The following is a 20064-nucleotide window of genomic DNA, read 5'->3' on the forward strand; positions in this document are numbered from 1 at the left end:
CAGTGTATTCTTTATCCTCTGACTATACATATGTTCCTCTTACCTGGTATGCCTCTCCTCACCTTACCCACCTACTACCTAACATCCTCATTCAGCTCCTCCCTGGGGAAGCCCTTCCCAAACTCTCCAGTTAGGATTGATCACTTGCCTCTTCCAAAAAAAATAGGTGATCTTACGAATTAATTTTAAAGTAGTTCGTATTCCCATTAGAGTTGTATGGCAAACAGTTTCAAGAGTCAAATATTTCTGTAAGTTTGTGTTATGCAAAACAGCAACCCCCACTTTCCTTCTTTCTACTCCACTTACAGTTCTCCTAGCTCATTCTTTAGCAGCTCTTTACATTAACTTCCACATCTCTAAATAATGCCTTACACTGAAACTTCTTGATGTTTTCAGCTGTAGATGCTTATACTGTTTTCTTGTTACAGAAAAGGGGGATTTCATTCCCGCCTAATCCCCTTCCCCTGAAAATACATCACCTTCCTGTCCCCCGTCCTCCCCATATAGTTCTATTTGGATCTGATCAATAGTCAGTTTGATATCATCCGTAAACATTACTGACAGCTGAACCACATAGTTATACTATGATTACTTCTCTCTTTCTTGATAACATTTCTCCCCCCCTGGAGTTAACAATTATCTTTACTTTTTAATTTTCTTAGTTTTCTATGCAATTATTACTAATCAACTTAAAGTTTTCCCCAGTGCTAGAAATCTGCTCTCAAGATGTTTGAACACTTTAGACTTTCTAGCAGCCTTATCTTTTTAAAGAAATTGTTCCTGGAGCCTTCTGGTCGACTCCAATTTCAACGGGCAGCCCATTAGACCCACTGTTCAGCTGTTACCTTGGGATCTTCCTCTCACATTCATCCCAGATTGTCTTTGCCTCTCTCCATATTGAATCTCCCCTTCCTGGAACCCATATCTTCCCCTTTCCTAGTCATACACCCTTATTTTGTTGGAGTACATCTTTGAATATCTTCTCAAAAAAAAAAAAAAAGTGTGTAGAGAGGAACATTTTTGAGACTTGCATGCCTGAAATGTCTTTCTGAAACTCTCATCCTTAATGATTCGGCCATATATAGGATTCTAGGTTGGAAATAGGTCTTCCAGTTTCCCTCAGCATTCTGAAGGCATTTTACTGGCACATCCTAGCTCTCCAGTATTGACAAATCCAATCAATGTCCTTCCAATTCTTGGAAACAGTTCTGCTTTTCTCCTTCCTGAAAATTGTAAAATCTTCTTTATCCCCAGGTTTCTCAAAGTTACCAATGATGTAACTTAGCATAGGTCTATTTTCCTTCATTGTGCTGGTTACTGGACAGGCTCTTTTAATCTCAAAATGTATGCGCATCAGTTTGGGGGGATTTCCTGAGTCACTTCCTGACAATTTCCTCCTCTTTCTTGTTTCCATTCTTTCTCTCTGAAACTTTGATTATTTGGATCTCCTGGACGAGTCCTTGAATTTTGTAGTGTCTTCTCTCCTATTTTTCCATATTTTTTGTCTTTACTTGGGGAGATTTGCTCAAGTTTCTTCCAACCCTTCTGCTTTCAGAGTTTTAATTCACCAGAGTTCATTTTTATTCTCTGACTGTTCCATTTTTATGGCATCCTATTCTTTCTTGAAGGTATAATAATTCATCTCTCTGATGAGACCAATGGCAGCTTTTATTTGTTTGTTTCATTTGGGGTTTGGTTTACTTCCCTGTGTATAGACTCTCCTTCCCACAGGTTGCTTTTTGTGTCTTTGGTTATTTCAGTCTTAGGCATCCTAGATGCTTTTAGTATGTCTCAATTAATTCCACTTTTGCTTTCCCTTAGCACTCTATCAACTTGTACTTCTATTTCATTTTGTCTTTTATTATCTGTCTCCCCCACCACACTGTGAACTTCCTGAGGGCAGAAACAATGCCGTATATTCTTTATGTTGCCACCCTAGGCACTCAATAAATGTTTGCTGGATTGAATTTAAAAGCTTCTAAGGTCTTTGGGGACAAGCACTGTATCTTTTTCAACCTGATTTTTCCTACAACACCAAGAGGCATGTGTCGCAAATGGTGAGAATGCTAAATGTGTTTCTTTTTTTTGAGACGTTTTCACACTAGATCTGAAGTGTGAAGTTTTCTAATTGAGCCAGTTAGCCCCTAGCAAAGAAGAGAGGCACAGGGGGTGTGGATTCATGGGAACTTCTGTTTTTCCTGAAATGTGACTTATTTTTACAAGAAGAATCTATGCATATATAACTAATATGGTTATAAAATTAAGATTTTTAAAAAATTATAAAAAGTAGTATCACAAAGGTAACCATTAACTTTCAAAATTAACAAAAATACATGTCTACATAAGACTCAAAGGAGGGGGGCGCCCGGGTGGCTCAGTAGTTAAGCAACTGCCTTCGGCTCAGGTCATGATCCTAGAGTCCCTGGATCGAGTCCCGCATTGGGCTCCCTGCTCGGCAGGGAGTCTGCTTCTCCCTCTGACTCTCCCCCCTCTCATGTGCTCTCTCTCATTCTCTCTCTCTCAAATAAATAAAATCTTTAAAAAAAAAAAAAAAGACTCAAAGGAGGGGCGCCTGGGTGGCTCAGTTGGTTGAGCATCTGCCTTCTGCTCGGGTCATGGTCCCAGGGTCCTGGGATCGAGCCCCACATCAGGCTCCCAGCTCAGCAGGGAGCCTGCTTCTCTCTCTCCCCCCTGCTTGTACTTTCTCTCTCACACTCTCAAATGAATAAAATCTTTAAAAAATAAATAAATAAATAGCCTTTATCCATAAAGGCTAAACACTGGAAACTCAAATGCTCATCAAGTGGTGAATGGAAAACAAAATATGGTCTATCCATATGATGAAATATTATCAACAGAAAAGAATGAAGGACTAATGCATACTATAACATGGATGAACCTAAAAACTTTAATCTGAGATAAAAAGCCAGACACAAAAAATTACATAGTATATGAGTCTGTTTATATGAATCAACTACAAGAGGAAAATCTATAAAGACAGAAAGTAGACTGGTGGGTGTCTAGGCCTGGGGTTGGGTGGGGGTGAGAACAGGAGCAACTGCAAGAGATCACTTTGAAGTGATGAAAATGTTTGAAAACTAGATCATGATAATGGTTGCATGACTCTTTAAATTTACTAAAAACCATTAAATTATATACTTCAAATGGGTGAATTTTATGGTGTATAAACTATACTTCAATGAAACTGTTACTAAAAAAAGAAATTCAATTCATTACTTAAAATTCAAACATTACAAAAATGTGTTATATAGGAAATGACAGTGAGTGCCCCCCCCTTTGTCCCACCCAATCATTGTTTAGTGTATGTTCTTTTGGAATCTTCCATGCATATCATTATATATATATATATATAATAGAGGCATATGTTAATTTTACATACACATACATGCAATATCACCAGACTATGCATCAAGTTTTGTAACTAACTTTGCTTGTTTGGCAAAGTATCTTGAAAAAGCAGGAAGGGTTTCCAATCAGGAAAGTAATATGATTATCTTTGTGCTTTAGAGATGAGCCAAGGGTGGAGAACCTGAGGATGGGGACCAATGGGGAGGCTACTACCACAGTAACAGGCAGGAACTGAGGAGGCCCATGCCAGGATGGCTGTGCGGCCCACCCTTGACCTCCCAGTCACCCCCCCCCGCCAGGATGCAGGGGTGCCTTGTACTTACACTCTGGGAGAGATCCAAGGTGTTCCCCGCATTGCTGTAGTGCTCCACCTTCAAAGCCACCACCTTCCCATCCTTCATGAAGCCAACCTGTTGAGGAGAGGGGTTTCTCACCAGTGCCCTTCCTCTGCTAACCCGAGTCATCCCCTCCCACCTATGCTACCTGGAGGAAGCAGAAAGAATAAGACATCACACTGTGAAAACGAGGTCACCAGAGCTTAACAGGTGAAGCAGAGAGGAACTAACATCTCTCCAGTGACGTTCCATGGCTCCTCAACCCTGGACATACCTTCTCCCCACACTCCTCCTTCCTCCTACCTACTCCTGGCTTCTGGTTGTGTGAGAGGGAGTGAGGAGGCAGAGAGGGGAGGGCTGGGCAGAAAAACTGAGAAAGATACTGGAGACATCCCGTACAGCATTTGGCCAGCAGACACCAAGTCACCCCCCAAACAAGCATGAATGTGCTTTCATATCCCTGACCTTATGTGGCCATCAGAACAAACTTTACAGGCCATTCCATAAGTGAGGAACTGGGACTCAGGAGACCGAGTTCCTTTCTTTGGGCCCACATGAATTTGGGAATAAGGGAAATATGATCCCTTTGGGGGAGTTCAATCATGAAACAAAATCAGAAGAGGTCAAAGGAGAGATGTTCAACGCCGGCTCATGGAGAGAAGGACTCCCAGACTGGGATCTGGCAGGGTATGCTGGTGTTTAGAGGGACAGGATGCATGGTGATCCAAAGGGACCCAGAAAAGGGACCATCCCACAGAGGAACTGGCAGTGACCAGCCATATACGGTCTGATGGGGCAGGTGCCCACCCTAACAACTTGGGCCTGTCCAGGCCCTGGGCAGTTTCATTTCTCATTGTAAATTACTAAGCACTAAGCAGTCGTTCTGGTTTTTATATCAGGCAGTGAACACATGAACATTAGAACATTCTGCAGGATGGATTTAGCCCCGGGCTGCTGAAAAGTCATGCTTCTCAGTCTGAGTGGACAAAGACCAGATATGGACCAGAGCAAATTCACAAAAGGCATAGATACCACGCTGGGACATCACTTGGGAGGTGGCCAGCCAGCATCACCCCTCTATGTTGCTGTTGGCCAATTTGAATTTTTCTCGTGGCTATTTCTTCTTTGAACTTCTACAGGTAGTCATGAAAAATGTTAAGAGTATGTCCCAGGATCCCTAGACCTTCATCCCCAGCTTTCCCAGTGAGATGGCACTGTCCCTCCCATCCCCTGCATAGCTGCCGACATCTGGAACCTTGTATTTGGCCAAGAAGGGATGTCTGCCGCCAGTTATCAGCATGTCCTCATCACGATCCAGCATGCAGCGCACAGGGCGGCCAGTCCTGAGGGAGGCATCAGAGGGTTAGAACCCCGGGAGCCTCTGCAATGGCCCATTCTTGTCAGTCCCAGGGATGAAAACAGCACAGGACAATTCTCTTTCCACCTGGCACACGCAGACCTGTGCTTGGCTGCCTCGCTGTCTAGCTGTGTAGGCACTGTGCTGGACAAGGCAGGGAATAGAAGGATGTGAGGTATGTCCTGGCCCCGCAGGGCCCTCACAGCCAGATAGGGAAGACAAGACACAGATCCATGCGTGGAACACAAAGAAACAGGGTATTAGCCTCATCCCAACGCCCAAGAGCTCTAAAAACAGAAGGCTGGGAAAATTCAAAGCAAGGGGAATCTACTTCTTAAAGGGGGAAATCCAGAAAGCCTTCCTGGCAGAGGCAGCCTATTCTCCTTCCCAGGAACTGGCAGGGAGGACTCACTTGTGTGCAGCCAGGGCCACTGCTGTGGATACCACAGTGCTCCGGGTCTCTTTCCCTCCAAAACCTCCTCCGATTCTCTTCACTCGGACCAAAATCCGGTTTGCTGGAACCCCCAACATGTTTGCAACAAAGCTCTGTGGACAAAAGAAAAATTACTTGCACTGAAGGTATCATCTGGACTTACTTCAGGCCTGAGCTGGAGCCTGTCCAACATCCATGAGCCTAATTACTGCTGTGAATATGGAGACTTTCCTTGATTCCAGAAGCTCCCCCTCCCCCTACGTACCCAGGCAGCCATTGAGCTGCTGGTGTTGGGATCCAGCACTCCAGACCCTCAAATCCCCTTCTGGCCCAGCCCAGATCTCCCTTTCCCCATGTCCCACACTGCCACGCCCAGTCTGCCACACTCCCCAGTGTCCTCCCCGGGCCCCGGAGCTGACCCACAGGACGCCTACCTGGGTCTTCATGGTGTTCTGTGTAGACACAAAGAGCTCCATCTCCCCCTGCTCGCCTTTCGGGACAGCGATGGTGCAGTGAGTCTCCAGGTAGAAGTGCTCTTGGCCACCAATGTGCACCTCGCCTGGGGGAGCAACAAGACCCCCACAGTGATCCTGAGTTTGCTCAAGGAGATCATGCTCGCCCTGGGCCCTGGGCAGGAACCAACCGCTCACAGGTCACCTCCAGGTTCCCAACATGGGTGGAAAGGGTCTCAAAGCCTTAGCCATCTGGGAGCCGAATCCCCCACCCCAACAAAGAAACCAGAATGATACCAAAATGCAGCACGCATGACGCTTTCTTTCACTGCAAACATTAAAGACTTTTAAACTATTATTGTAAAATTTTGGGAAAGGTAAAGAAGGAATTAACAGATGTGACTGAAAAGCTGAAAATGAGATCATCTTCTGAAACTGAAGGTATTCGGCCAACTGGAAAGCTGGCTCAGCAGAGACTTAGCAGTGCACGAGGGACCGTGTAGGTGACAATTCCAGAAGGGTTCTGGTCGGCAGCCCTGCGCTGTGTGGGAGCTAGAGGCCTAACTCCATGGTGTGGGGGTGGGGAAGGAGGGGGGGAGGGCAGAGGAGGGGGAGAGGGGGAGAGCCCTGGCTGCAGATGTGTGAGGACTGCCTGCGGGCCCACAGTGGGGGGCCAGGATCTGTGGCTGCTACCTTCCCTGGACAGTCTTCCAAATCGACATACTACCAGTTCCCAAGAATCCCTTAGGTCTAATCTAGCCTAGAGACTGGAGGGCAGAGATGAAGATGACAGAGAGTCGTTCCCTGCCAACTGTCTACTATTTGGTTACAAATGTCAGGAGGACTCTTCTGGTAAAAATTCACTCCCCTGCTCTAGGACTCAAGGTCCAGCCCTTGAATTTAATTCATAAACCAGGGCCAACTCGTGCCTGGGACCCCATGGTACCGGCTGTACCTGAAACAATATTGTCTGCTTCCGAAAATCCCTTCATGAGGTCTCCTTTCCCAATCTTCAGCTCAGACCCATAAAAGGAGTTGTTTTTTATAGCATCCTGAGGACCAGAAAGAGGCTTCAGTGAGTGGACTTTCAGAGGAGAAGGAAGGTCGTTTTCGACCTGGGAAGAGAAGCTGCTGGAACTCCCTCTCTCTTCTCACACAGACATCTCTACAAATGTCTTACACAGACTTAAAGTAAGCTTGTGTGTGGCCCAGGGGGTCGCATTCCTCCATTTCCTCAGAGATAGGTGGACAACCTTGAATCTTGAGGAAAAGTGGGGTCCCTCAGGGAACCAATGGGAGCTGGCATTGGGAAGGAGGAACCTAATTTGGCCACTAGTGGACTGAGTCTGGGACCATGATGGGGAAGGTTTCGGAAGACCACACAATCCTGGGACTGGAAGAGATTTAAAAATCCTCCCTAAAGGATCCCAGTAAAGGTGCCTCCAGGCACAGGGAGCTCACCCATTTCCATGTGGCCCTTTCTCAATTACCTCAATTGTGATAATGGCGGGAAGTTCTTCATAGGTGATTTTCACCCCTTGAGCAGCTCTCTGTGCATGTTCTGGGGTGTCGGTGACCACAGCACCAATGATGTGCCCAACACAGGTCACCTGGGAACAGAGCCAGACTGTTAAAGAATATCACGTGTTCTTCACGAAGCAAATTATTTTGGATTGTTCAAAAGGCAAAGGAAGTCTTTGCCCCCACAGTTTCCTTAAGGTACCTTTCAGGAATGCCCTGGAGTCTTTTCATGTCTTTGTCCTACTATTTGGGACTATGTGCTTCTTCATAAGTGTTTAGAATCAGTGGAATTGGAATAGGACTTGGAGATCACTAGTATCAGGATGGTAAACTCACTTCATCTCAAAGACCAATTCTGATGATTTACTACTGGCAGCTTGTTGAGAAGTTGCCCAGGATAAAATGTGGCAATTGATTAGTCATGTCGTGAGCAGCAGAACGGGAGGTATGGCAGCACGAAGTCTCTCTGTTGACTCAGATCCACTCCAGCACCCTTGTTCTTAGGGGAAAGAGATGCAGACCCAGGAGGCAAGACGACAGTCTTGCCTTGGCACATTGCTAGACCGCGACTAAATCTTAGCGCCAACTTCCAGTTTCATTCTCTTCTGCCACCCCACTCTCTTTTATCTTGTTTCCAGATTTACACCAAAAGCTTCTCAAAGGCAGTACTCGTGTCTTATACTTCATCTAGATGCCGAGAAGCAGTAGTTTCCAAATGCTGGTTCTTAGACTGGATGACCCATAAACCAGTTTTTTGTTAGATTTATAGAATAAGGATTGTCATTTTCTCATTACTTAATGATTCAATTCCTTCACAGGCAATTTTCTTCCAACATTCCCCAAAATATATACCAAAAAAAAAAAAAATGTCCAATTCATCACTTTGGAATATGAGGTTTCTGACACTAGAAACCCATACTGTCTCTGATTGTTATCTCTTGAGGACCCAGTTAAGTTGTTGACTTAATTGATTAGGGCTGTGGTGGTTATACTTGGCTGATTCTCACTACCCATAATGCTAGCAGTGGTCTTAGAGGCTCTTGAAGTTTGTAAAAGTAATTTGTTCTTCTGTCAGATGGAGTTCTTGTGTCTCATGGTTGTAGTTTTTGATTGCTCTCCTTCACTTGCACATTAATAAGAAAGTGAATTTGCCCTTCAGCAACACCTGCTCATCTCCAAATTGCATTTGATCTGTACTGGAATCGTAAAGTGACTGAGAACTATCCTAGAAGTATATGGTTTTTCGTAGCCGCCATTTTGAATGTTTGGAAAGTGTGTGTGTGTGTGTGTGTGTGTGTGTGAGAACTCTGTATATTAATAGGTGAACTTTCATATAAGTGAATTATCAATACACATAGTGATGGTATTGTGATTTCTATTCTGGTTAGTTTGTTTGCCACATTTTTATTTTCTTTAATAAAGGAACTTAACATCAAACCCCTAAGAACATAACTGGTAGTTCAAAAACAATCACCAGTCTTGTTTTAATGTCACTTTGGCTGGGACTCATCCTACTATGTGCAATTAGCAACCATCAGTTAAATAAACAAGTAAACACTAAGTGAAAGTTTAAAGTGCCACCAGACAGACTCCATCCCTTTACCGATTGTCCTGCACCCTGGCCAATCGGATGATGGCCACAGTATGTGCAAATATGGAATCTTTTCAAGATTAGGGATTTGGAGGCATGAGCATAAATTAAAACTCAAGCAAGCGTTCATTCCACTAACTTCATATCTGAAAAAAATCCAAGACCTACCTCATCCTTTGCAAAGACTGTTTCATCATTAAAAATTCCTGTTTTATTACTTCCAGGAACATCCTCAGCAGAGATAAAGCAAACAAACCCTGGCACCTTCTGAGCTTCTGAAATATCTATGCACCTGCAAGAATGAGCACAGTGAGGGGCCCAGGCAGGAAACCAGAGCAAAAGACCCACCACCCCACTGGATACCTCTGTCCTCACACTGATGGTTTTTCCTCCACTTGAATTCCTCCTTTCTCCACTTCTAGTCTGTTCTATTCTATCCCATCCTATATTCTATATCCTATCTTATCCTATCCTATCCTACCCTATCCTATTCTGCAAATGCTGATTGAATGCTTCCCCTGTGAAGGCCACCATGCTGAGTGCTGTGGGGGATGGAAGATGAACAGGACAGCCCGCCCCCATGGACCCTCTGTGAGGGAACTGAATCACAGTGAGTAGCATTGACTCTTGAAAGCTCCAGCTCAAACCCACATCACAGCTAGTTCCCACACTGAAACAGCATGTTGGGGCCCTTGCTGCACCACTGATCACATGGCCCTGAACATCGTCACACAGCCAAATTTCTCTCCTCACCTTCATGGAGCTATCCCAGAACGGCAGGGCCCCCCGGCCCTCAGCAGTCCTGAGAGGGAGAATGCCTGGAGACTGCATCACTTATAACAGTCACAAATATGTACTGCTCACTCTGGCCCGGGCCCCCATGGGGAAATAGCACAGAGGCACCTCAGAGAAAAGTATGGAAACTATTCTGAGTACCAACCAACTTCCAAATGGGCAAGCCACATCACAGCCCCCAGAAAGTCATTGTCATTATTCCCAGGTTACATTTGGGGAACCTCAGCTCAGGGAAATTAAGTGGCTTATCCAAAGTCACCCAGCCAGAGAGCAGCATTGCTGGGGTTAGGCACGAGATTAGGTTATAAAAAAGCCCAAGCCAGGTCCACTTCCGCTATACCTTACTGCCCTCCACGTACACACAGCCGGGAAAGCCCGGATCTTTGCAGTTGCTACAGAGTCCCCCGTCCTCCTACTATATTCATTCACACACCGCTCTGGTGGAGCAAAGTTCTCTGAATGTAGACAATGTGGATCGTGGTCAGTGAGGTCAGTATGAGCTCAAGACAAGGACAAAGGCAAATGAATTTACCCTAAAGCAGGCAACCGTATCTTCTTAAACTTTTTTTTTTTCTTTTTTTTTCTCAGAGAGCTGGAGGGGTTTACTTATCTGTTAGGTTTTATCTGTGTCCATGTTACTATTCCCAGAGCCTGTCTCCAGGTGGCTCTGAAGAGACTGGGTTGCTAATCCCTGCAGGGGCGGGACCCAAGAAGGGTTTCTCCGTTCAGCAGGCTCTGCGTCTAATGCCCACGCACAAATCACAGTCAGCTTCTGGCCTGAGCATCCAGCGGCCAGTGCTGCCTGCTTTCAAACTCTGGCTTTGCCGCCGACTCTGGGATGCGGGGCAGGTAACTGACCGTGTTTGTGCCTGTCTCCTTATCTGGAACATGGGGATAACAGGACCTGCCGATAGGGTTGCTGAGAGTAGTAAATGTGCCAATCTGTGGAAAATGCTTTAAACCAAGCTGCAGCAAATATTAAGTGCCCTATGAGCGTTGGGTATTATTGTTATTATCATAGAGGTGGCCATTCTTGTCATTTGGGTTCTCCAAGTTCAACAAACAGGTACAAGTGATTATTCTCTGCTAGGTCCTTTGTGGACTCCATCACTGATCCTCATGAAAACATCCTATTGTGAATGGGGAAACTGAGAGCTGAAGCATGCAGGCCAACGTCTCGGTGGCAAAGCGCCGGAGCAGGGACACAATCTCTAAGGCCATGCACTTCCCCTTAATACTGACTCAAGTCCTCCTGAAATTCGGCATTGACGTTTAGCCCAACATCAAAGTGCAGATCTAAGCTGTTCCTGTTAAAAGCTCCTCACTGCTTTTCAGGCCACGTGTAATCTCCCGGTTCAGCATCCAAGGCTTCCCTCATCGGGCCCCTATCTATACCTCCAATGTCATCCCCTCACCCTCCCAGGCACTACTGAGCCCCCGAAGCCTCCGGCTCCTCCCCGGGCTGGTTTCAAGACGAGTCCCCATGTTCCTCTCCAGACCGGAAGGCCCTGGATGAGCCTCCCAGGGCCCTTCCCCACGACGAGAATATTTCCTATACTCACGTGATCTTGGCATGGGCCTTGGTGCTGGTGACCAGCCGGAGGGACAGCTCATTCTCGTAGCGAGGGATGTCATCACAGTACACAGCCTCCCCAGAAGCCTGCATGGCCGCGGCCAGGTGGGGCAGGGGCCGGCCCACCATGTCCTCCTCTGACTGACCCTCGGGCACCTCCTGGAACAACATGGTCACCAGTCAAGCTGAGCTGCGGAGGACAATGTTTCCCTACAGGCGCAGGGAAAGTATGGAGAGCTTCAAGCCAAAGCACACCTGAGGAGTGAGGACGAAGGCGGCAGGAGGGGCACAGGAACAGAAAGCAGATAAGAAGTCATTAGAAAGGAACTCAAAGTATCACTCTACAAGGAACAAAAAATAAATAACTAAAGAGGAACCTCTATGTCCATTCATTGAGGATGGAGTAAAAAGATTCTGCTATATGCATACAACGCAATAGTATGCAACTGTTAAGACATACTTTTGAAGAATTTTAATGAGAAGAATGCTCATGTGAGGTGTAGAAACAGGCTATAAAACATTGTGTGTGTGTGTGTGTGTGTGTGTATGATCATTTGAATTCTGTAGGACAAAAATATACATGTTATAAATGTAGTATATACACGTCTACGTATGCACAGGAAAAAATGGAGAGAAGTAAACAAAAATGGAATGATTTTCTCTTGGAGGTAAGATCTTGGGTGATCTTTGTTTTCTTCTTCATATCTTTCTGTACTTGCCAAAATGTTCTAAAATGTATTTATAATAAAATTCTGGTTTTGTGTTTTTCAAAGTAATAATAATAATGGCCAATATTTTATTGAATGTTTAATACATGCCAGGAGCTATCTAAGCTATTCACTTGTACTGATACATTTAATCCTCAGCGCCATCTTATGAAAGAGATGCCATCATTATGCACATTTGCAGGTAGGCATACGTAACTTGTCCAAAAGGTACAGAGACGAAGTGACCTGTCCTAAGTTATAGTTATGACATGGCAGAGTTTGGATTTAAATCCTGGCAGTCAGGCCCCAGAGTTCACACTTTGGACCACCATACTCTAGTGCAGGGGTCCACAAATCGTGGCCTGTGGGTCAAATCTGGCCCACTGGCTGCTTTTATAAATAAAGCTTTATTGGTACACACACGTTCTTTTATGTATTACCTCTGGCTGCTTTTAGGCTACAATGACAAAGTTGAGGAGTTGCAACAGAGACTGTATGGCCCACAAAATCCAAAATGTTTATAGGAAAAGCTAATCCTTTATCTAGTACTTCTCAAAAAGTTGCTGTTTTGTTTTGTATCCATGTTCAGGAGAACGCCTGGCTTTGCACACTAGCCCCACGGAGGTACCAGAAAAGACAAAATGGAAAAAAAAAAAGTTTTTTCTTTTTCTTTAAAGAGCAGGTGAAGATGAGAGTAATCCCAAGAGAGAAATTTAAGTAGGGAAAGGGGAAGCTTCATCAACATGAATATGATTCCCATTTGCTTCACTGGATATCTATGCAAAGCACTAAGGAGTTTTGAGCACCTATATCCAACTCGAGTCGGTCATTCACCAATGGTTAGCGTCATCTGATATGCCCTGCAAGGGCCCGTGATATTAGGCAGCCATCATGTATACTCACTTGGAAGAACTGGACATTGGCTGGAGGGTCTTTCTGAAAGAGTGACGTAGCACTGGCATCAGTGGGGTCCAGCTTCGTACAATTCTGTGGAGGCAAGATAACCATGGTGATCATGACTCTATCATTGATCCCACCCTTGGTTGTCCCCAGGGGGTAAAAGTTACAACTGTTCCCCTCATCTCCTCATTTCACATGCCGTCTAGTTCTGGCTGGATCTAGCTCAACATCAGCTCGGGGGCTCGAGAACTCAGTATTTAATATCAGCCTCAGCTCCTCTCCCACCCCTGCAGCCTGCACGGTGCATGGTCTGTACTTCTCCAACACATCAAATGGTTTCCCTCCCTACTGCATTTATGCACGCTGTTCTTTCTCCCCCAGCCTTGCTGGGAAAGGCTTCTTCCTCCTCATTTCTGTGGGAAATATTTAATGATATGGGAAATGTGCACAGTATCATCTCAACAGAATCAAGGGGGGCATAAAACTCTATATGCAGCATGCCTCCGAATCTGTTTAGAAAAATTATATGTTCCAGATCAAAAGCTAGGAAGATGGCAGGTCTATAGGTAGGTGGGTGGAAGGAGAGATAGAGAGAGAGGGAGAGGAAACATAATGACAGAGAGATGGACAGATAAATGTAGGGAAAAAATCAGAGAAATAAGCACTGGTTTTCTATAGGATCTGAGAGAAAAGAAATTTCAATTTCAAAAACAGTTAATTTAAATTTTTTTTAATTTAATATTTTTCATTCAAAAAATGTTTAATTTTTTTATTTTCAATTTTAACTTTTAACACATTTCTGTGTTTTCAAAGTTTTCCACAATAAGTGTATTGCTTTTATAATCAGAAGAAAATAAGTATTACAAATGTTTTTCAAAGGGGGATTTCAGTCAGCTGTCCCCACATCTGTGGAGCCTTCTCTCCTTTGTGCTCCCCATACCATCTTCTCAGTTGTTACTCTAGGCTGGCTTTTATTGACCAGGTTCTCTCCCACACGAGGCTGCCCCTTTAGCGCCTAGTGCAATGTTATACATAAAAGGTACAAAATAAACACTTGATGAACCAATGTGGGGAGACGGGCTCCCGTTCAGCCGCACCCCCTCCAGAACACACACCGCTGCAGTGACCACTGGCCCCTTGGCTGTAGCAGCCCCACCTCATATCCCCATTCCACAAACTACCTTCTCGTCTCACTCCACATTCCCATTCTAACTACAAAACCACAGCTGTATCAGCTATCCTCTGGAAGGATCATCTGGTCTACCCACCCCCTTTTGCAGCTTTTCCAGGGGAGAGTTCGAGAGAGTTGTGACCTATTCAGTTCTCAGGTGAGGTAATGACTCAGCCAGGAACCAGAACCCATGTCACTGATGCCCAGACCAGTGCTCTGCCTCTCAGCCACCCTGCTGGCTCCCATCTCCATGCGGCTCCCTGGGCTATGCGTCCTTCGTCCTTCGTCCTTTCTCCTCTGCGCTTAGACGTCAGAAGGGAGAAGCAAATTTACCACCTGGTCCACAGTACTCCCTCACTCAGACTGGCTTCTTAAATCCCCAAACGCATCCTGCAGAGCGTCTCTATCTTGCCCCCACCCCCACACTCACCTTTTCCAAGTTTCCTTTGCCCAGTTTCTGAAGCACCGTCAGGTAGAACTTGAAGAAGAAGCTGAGGGTGAGGGTCCGCCGGAACTCCACCATGCCACCAGGGGCATCAGGGGACAGGTACAGCTCCTCCACCAGGCCTGCACACACGTCCTGCAGCAGCTCCTTGTTCCAGAAACTGCCAGAGAGCAGATGGTGGGAGAGCGCTCCTATCCGGCCCTCAGAATCATTTGTATGGCATGGGATGCTCAGGGTGACAGGCATATGAACCTTGTTTCCAAATTTGGCTCAGATACTTATAGTTTTGTAACTTTAGGCAAGTTCCTTGCCTGAGCCTCAGTGTCCTCATCTTTAGAGACACAGTAAGGAAAACACCACAAAAATAATAATACAATCTACTGAGTCCTCATCATAGGCACTAGGCAACGTCCTACGTCCCTTATATGAAACATCACTTTTCATTTCAATTTAAAAGTGCACCAGGGAAGGGCGCCTGGGTGGCTCAGTTGGTTAAGCAACTGCCTTCGGCTCAGGTCATGATCCTGGAGTCCCGGGATCGAGTCCCGCATCGGGCTCCCTGCTCGGCACGGAGTCTGCTTCTCCCTTTCCCACTCCCCGTTTGTGTTCTCTCTCTCGCTGTGTCTTTCTCTGCCAAATAAATAAATAAAATCTTAAAAAAAAAAAAAAGTGCACCAGGGAAGATTTGTATACTCATTTCAGCAGCGAGACAACTGAGGCATGGGAAGGTTACGTAACTGGACTTATATAACCCAGCTGGTAAGTGCCGGAACCAGGAACTGGAACCGAGGAGCCGAACTCCAAAGGGAGGCTTTATGTATCCATGCGGTCATCGTGCGGACTACAGCGGACGGTGCCGGTGAAGGGCGCGGTCACCTGCTGCCCTAGCCTAGCCGCAGCAATAGCAGTAGAAGTCATACTGGCTGTGGTACCAACAGCAAGAGCAGCGGCTAGCCCCGGGGGGCTCCTGGTCAGGGTAGTGGCGGCGGCAGGAAGGGCAGGAGCAACAGCGGCGGGAGCGGTGGGAGGAGCAGGCGCGGTAACAAGAGGAGTAGCCCTGGCCGTAGTAATTGTAGTAGAAGCGGCGGCTGTGGCTGCAGCAGCGGCGGGACCAGCCGTAGCCACGCGGGCAGCAGCCGTAACGCTAGCGCCGCTAGGGGGCAGCAGTAGCCGGAGCAGCGCGGTAACCATGGTGATAGCGGTAGGCAGGAGTACGCTACGCTACGCTACGCTCCGCTCCGCTAGCAGTACTAGCAGTCGCAGCGGCCGCGGTGGCTTCTGGCTTCGCTTTGCTAGGAGCTCTCACCTTCCGGTCTGCTTCCGCGCGGTCTTGAGGGCGGAGATGGTTCTGTCGGCCATTCCGCCATAGCAAAGGGCCAGCTCCTTTACCTGCGCCGTTTCCGGCTGGAACAGGACTCTCATGCCGCAGGTCACCTTGGCTATGTCATCTTCCCTCCGGGAGGCCTGCTTGAATGCTGAGAAATACTCACCCTAAAAAAGAACAGAAGGGCTCTTGGTCCCACCTTGTCTGGCGAGGACCACAGAGGGCGAAGCTGGAGCATGGGGACACAGGGCAGGCTGAAGGGACAACGCCATCGCAAACCCGCAAGGGGCCGGTGGGGGGATTCAAAGATCCAGGCGGAACCGACTAGCACGTTCGCAGAAGTTCCAGGTAACGTGCCCGGAAGCTGAGAAGGGCTGGGATTTCTCCCTGGTGGTCAGGAAAGTTGAAAGTCAAGGACAAAGGAGAACGGGGTGCTCTCGGCCAACAGCTGGGAAGAGGAAAGACGGTTTCACAGAGGCTCCTCAGAGGGCCCCAGTCCCTCACCTTCCCATCCTGCTGCCCGGCATCTGAGCCCACCCAGCCTCTCAGGGGCTGTGCCAAAACCTCTGCTGGCCTGACCGTCTCTCAAGCAGGTGCAACGAGAGCCAGGGGGTGTTGGAAGCACACCTTCAGCTGGCCGCCCGCGCACCTGCTCCCTCTAGCTTGTGCCCCCCACGGGTCTACTGGCCATGGTTAGAAACCTCGCTTCCCGAAAGACTGAGTCACACCAGGAAACAATAGCCACCTTGGTGCTTTGAACATCCCTTTCCCCCTGGATTCAAGCCAGGCCCTCTCTTGCAGGATGGGAGGGGGGTGTGAGTTACTTTCCAGGTAAGAACCGTCTGATATCAAGCCCTTCCTGGGCCAAGCTCTGCTCGAGGTCTGAACTCACCCCAAATTCTGATTAACATCAAAGGTAGAAGTTTACGGGAAGGCTTATTGGAGAAAGCACAAGGAGGCCCATTGTGGAGGCCCAAAATGGCTGCAGGCTTCTTCTGTTCCAAGAAGCCACAGGGACGCCCCCCCCCCCCCCCCCAATCATAAAGCTAGTCCAGATTCCTGATGTCAAACATGGCCTTGGGACAGTGAGCCCAGAGCTCGAGTTTGGTTGTGGAACAGAGGTTCTAGCTGCTCACTTCCGGGACCATGCTGGTCCGAGGGGACGTTTCCGCCGGGCTGGCACGAAATGCCAGTAGCAGATTGGCTGCTGTTCTTTCTTGAGAAATCCTTCCTAATTCTGGGTATGGAAATCTCCTTTCTTTTATGAGGTGGTTTTTTGTCAGTGTCCCTATCTGGCAAAATAAAAACTGGGCAGTGCTATGCCTGTTTCCTCCTCCTTCCCCAACTCACAATTAAACAAAAGAAAAATGTACTGATCCGTGAAATACAAAAATTCTGGGAATCACTGCTCAAAAGGGTCCATAAGGACAAGCTAGGAAATCATGAAGAAGCCACCTCAGGGATGAAACAGCTCTAATTTCATTAGCATTCTCATTAAGGAGGCCAAAATCAGCCAGGGCAAACATGCCTTGTAACACTCGCTCGAGCACTAGCTGGGGTGAGACCCATAATACTCTCCATTACGGCTGGGTTCCCGGCCTCGTACAGATCACTTTCCTACAAGGCCCATTACAGAATGTGTGGCTGCTGAGGGAGGAGAGAACCGAACCAGGTGAAGACACCATAGCGCCCAAGGAACAATAGCAAGACAGCCAGAAATGCCCAGACCTGCCTGAACAGGGCAGAGAAACTGCCCATGAAGCAGAAATCCAACCGAGCCAACCCAGAGCAAGGTCAGGAAATAAACACCTCATCAGCATGTGAGGGCCTGACACAGGCAGCTTCTCCACTCAGCATGGAAACCCATCTCCTCTGACCTCCACAGCTGGATGTGTTTTTGAAACTGTGTTGCTAGCTATCAGCTGTGGATCCCCGCTGGCTCCCAGACATCTGCCTAGAACCTTATGAATTCTTGATTTCAATTTGCACAGTAACCTGCACAGTGGGTAACACTGTGCCCACTTTACAGAAGAGGAAATTGAGGCTCAGAAAGCGGACCCAATTTGCTCAGGATCACCTGTCTAGCTGTCGGTTTCACAGTCCATGGCACACCCCGTGCCCCCTACCCTGAAACTCCTCATTGTCCAGAAAGAAATAGGGTTGGTCAAAGGCAAAGTTCAGAAACAATGTTAAAGTTGAGAGATGCTAAGGTTGGTGCCCAAGGCCGACTCTGGTCTCCTCGCCTGGAGCCTAGCCTGGGTAAGAGTGATTCGGGATGCACCTGAGCACCTCACCTCCCTGCTGTAGGGGATCTCGATGGAAAGCAGGATCTCCTCCGGAGCCAGCAGGGTCTTTCTGTAGCCAGGGAAGAAGGTGTGGTCCATCCGAACCATTCTCTTTGTGCCTGTACGGAGGCCAGAGCAGAGCGGCCAATGTGAGAAAGCAGAGAACAATCCACTAGTGAATTCCCCATCCTGGTCTCTGGTGCCCACAAGTCAGAGGGAGTTTCTGGCACAGCTGGGGACAAGATCTTCCATCTGAAATCCTAACTCAAGTATGTGCTGGTGCATGTTTAACAATTGTGTGTGGGCAGGGGGCAGCCCTGACTTGTAGGATTTGCTAGTTTCTACAGTATCAATACTCCTGCTACTAATTTCAAGCTATCAGGGTGACATCAGTGAACATGACGTTGGAAAGAGGGTAGGAAGGAGTTGACACAGCAGGCCTGCTATCCTCTGAAAATCCTGCTCACAAGGTTGGCCGGGGGCTGTCCTCTGCAAACTTGGATTTCAGCAGAGTTCCCACGTTCCCTGGGGAGAATGACTCACTCTGTCTAAACTGTTCATACAAACAGCATGGTGTATGCTGAACAGCTGCTTTCCTTCTGGGTGTCTGGACTTCGGTTCATGCCCGGCAGAGCTCCATGATCACCCCCAATAAGAGCCCTACGTGCTCAGTCTCCAAAGAACTTCCCTGGCAGACGGTACTTCACATGCATTATCATGATGCAACTTGTTGCTGAGGGAATGAAGTGTGTCCCGTGTGACTCCACCGGGAGTAGGCTCTGGAAGTCTGTGCCTGGTTTCCTCCAGACGGTGCCCCATGTCCTTCTCCACTTAGCTGACTTTGCTTTGTATTCTCCCACTTATAAGTCATAGTCATGAGTACAATATACTGAGTCCAGGGAGTCCTCTCTGACCTCCTATGAGTCATCAAACCTGGGGGTGGTCTCGGGGACCCTCAAACAAGGAAGATGCACTGTTATATAGCATTTCCACTCCACAGGTAGAACAGATGGGAAAAACCATAAGAGCATGGGTAATAGTAAAATAGATTCAAATAATAAGAAAGTGATGAATTTTGAGTATTTACTACCTTGCTTTTTGATATAATTTATTCTATTGTAAGTTTATATAATTCAATTTTTAATAGTGGCCATTTTAACAAACACACAGACTCCCTAAAAATCCAGCAGTTTACAGCGGCGAGACTGTGCATCCCAGCTCTAGCACACCGCAGGTAAGGATCTGCATGATAGACCCTGTTGTGAATTCTTCATAAAGACATGGTCCAGCTCTCCTGACCCCCAACCTGGGTCCATCTCCCTTGCAGTTTCCAGGGATCTGAACCTTAGGACAGACGGGTCATTGAGCTTTGGGCTCTATCTCTCTAGAAAGTGACCTATCTTGTGAGACTTCTCCCCCACCTGGCCCTCTGTCCCGACTTCTGCATGACGTAGCTCACCTGTGGACACGATGGTCAGCTTGGCCCCACTGGCCATGAACACAGGGTTGAGGTCAGAGATGGGGCTGGCGGTGATGATGTTCCCTCCAATGGACTAGAACAAGCGGAGAGTGTGTGAGAGCCCAGCCCACCCAGGAAAAGGTTGCTCTCACAACTGTCTCCCAACCACAGGGCACATGGGTGACACCTGCTGAAGGCACAAGGCCAGCCACACTCAGGCATCCAGAACAAGGTGCAAAACTTGGGATCCGAACACTTGGGATTGGATCCCTGCTCTGAAATTTACCAGTCAGTAATCTGGGTCAGCTCCTTTAAATTTGTTCGATTTCACCCAAACTTTTTCTGAA

The 20064-nt window shown here is 47.2% G+C and overlaps 1 protein-coding gene across 1 annotated transcript in view; it reads right to left on the bottom strand.

Moving 5' to 3' along the window:
• Nucleotides 1–20064, bottom strand: part of XDH (xanthine dehydrogenase) — a 59040-nt gene that overhangs the window by 14517 nt on the left and 24459 nt on the right. The window contains exons 12-24 of the mRNA XM_035000853.1: nucleotides 19718–19811; nucleotides 18268–18377; nucleotides 15956–16140; nucleotides 14635–14809; nucleotides 13037–13120; nucleotides 11416–11585; nucleotides 9227–9350; nucleotides 7437–7556; nucleotides 6902–6998; nucleotides 5929–6053; nucleotides 5474–5607; nucleotides 4960–5047; nucleotides 3693–3779 (exon numbers count right to left, since the gene is read on the bottom strand). Of these exons, the coding sequence (XP_034856744.1) occupies nucleotides 3693–3779; nucleotides 4960–5047; nucleotides 5474–5607; nucleotides 5929–6053; nucleotides 6902–6998; nucleotides 7437–7556; nucleotides 9227–9350; nucleotides 11416–11585; nucleotides 13037–13120; nucleotides 14635–14809; nucleotides 15956–16140; nucleotides 18268–18377; nucleotides 19718–19811 (1593 nt within the window). The remainder of the gene's footprint in view (nucleotides 1–3692; nucleotides 3780–4959; nucleotides 5048–5473; nucleotides 5608–5928; nucleotides 6054–6901; nucleotides 6999–7436; nucleotides 7557–9226; nucleotides 9351–11415; nucleotides 11586–13036; nucleotides 13121–14634; nucleotides 14810–15955; nucleotides 16141–18267; nucleotides 18378–19717; nucleotides 19812–20064) is intronic.

Source organism: Mirounga leonina, unplaced genomic scaffold, assembly GCF_011800145.1.
Source record: "Mirounga leonina isolate KUSES-001 unplaced genomic scaffold, KU_Mleo_1.0 Mir_125, whole genome shotgun sequence".
NCBI lineage: Eukaryota > Metazoa > Chordata > Mammalia > Carnivora > Phocidae > Mirounga > Mirounga leonina.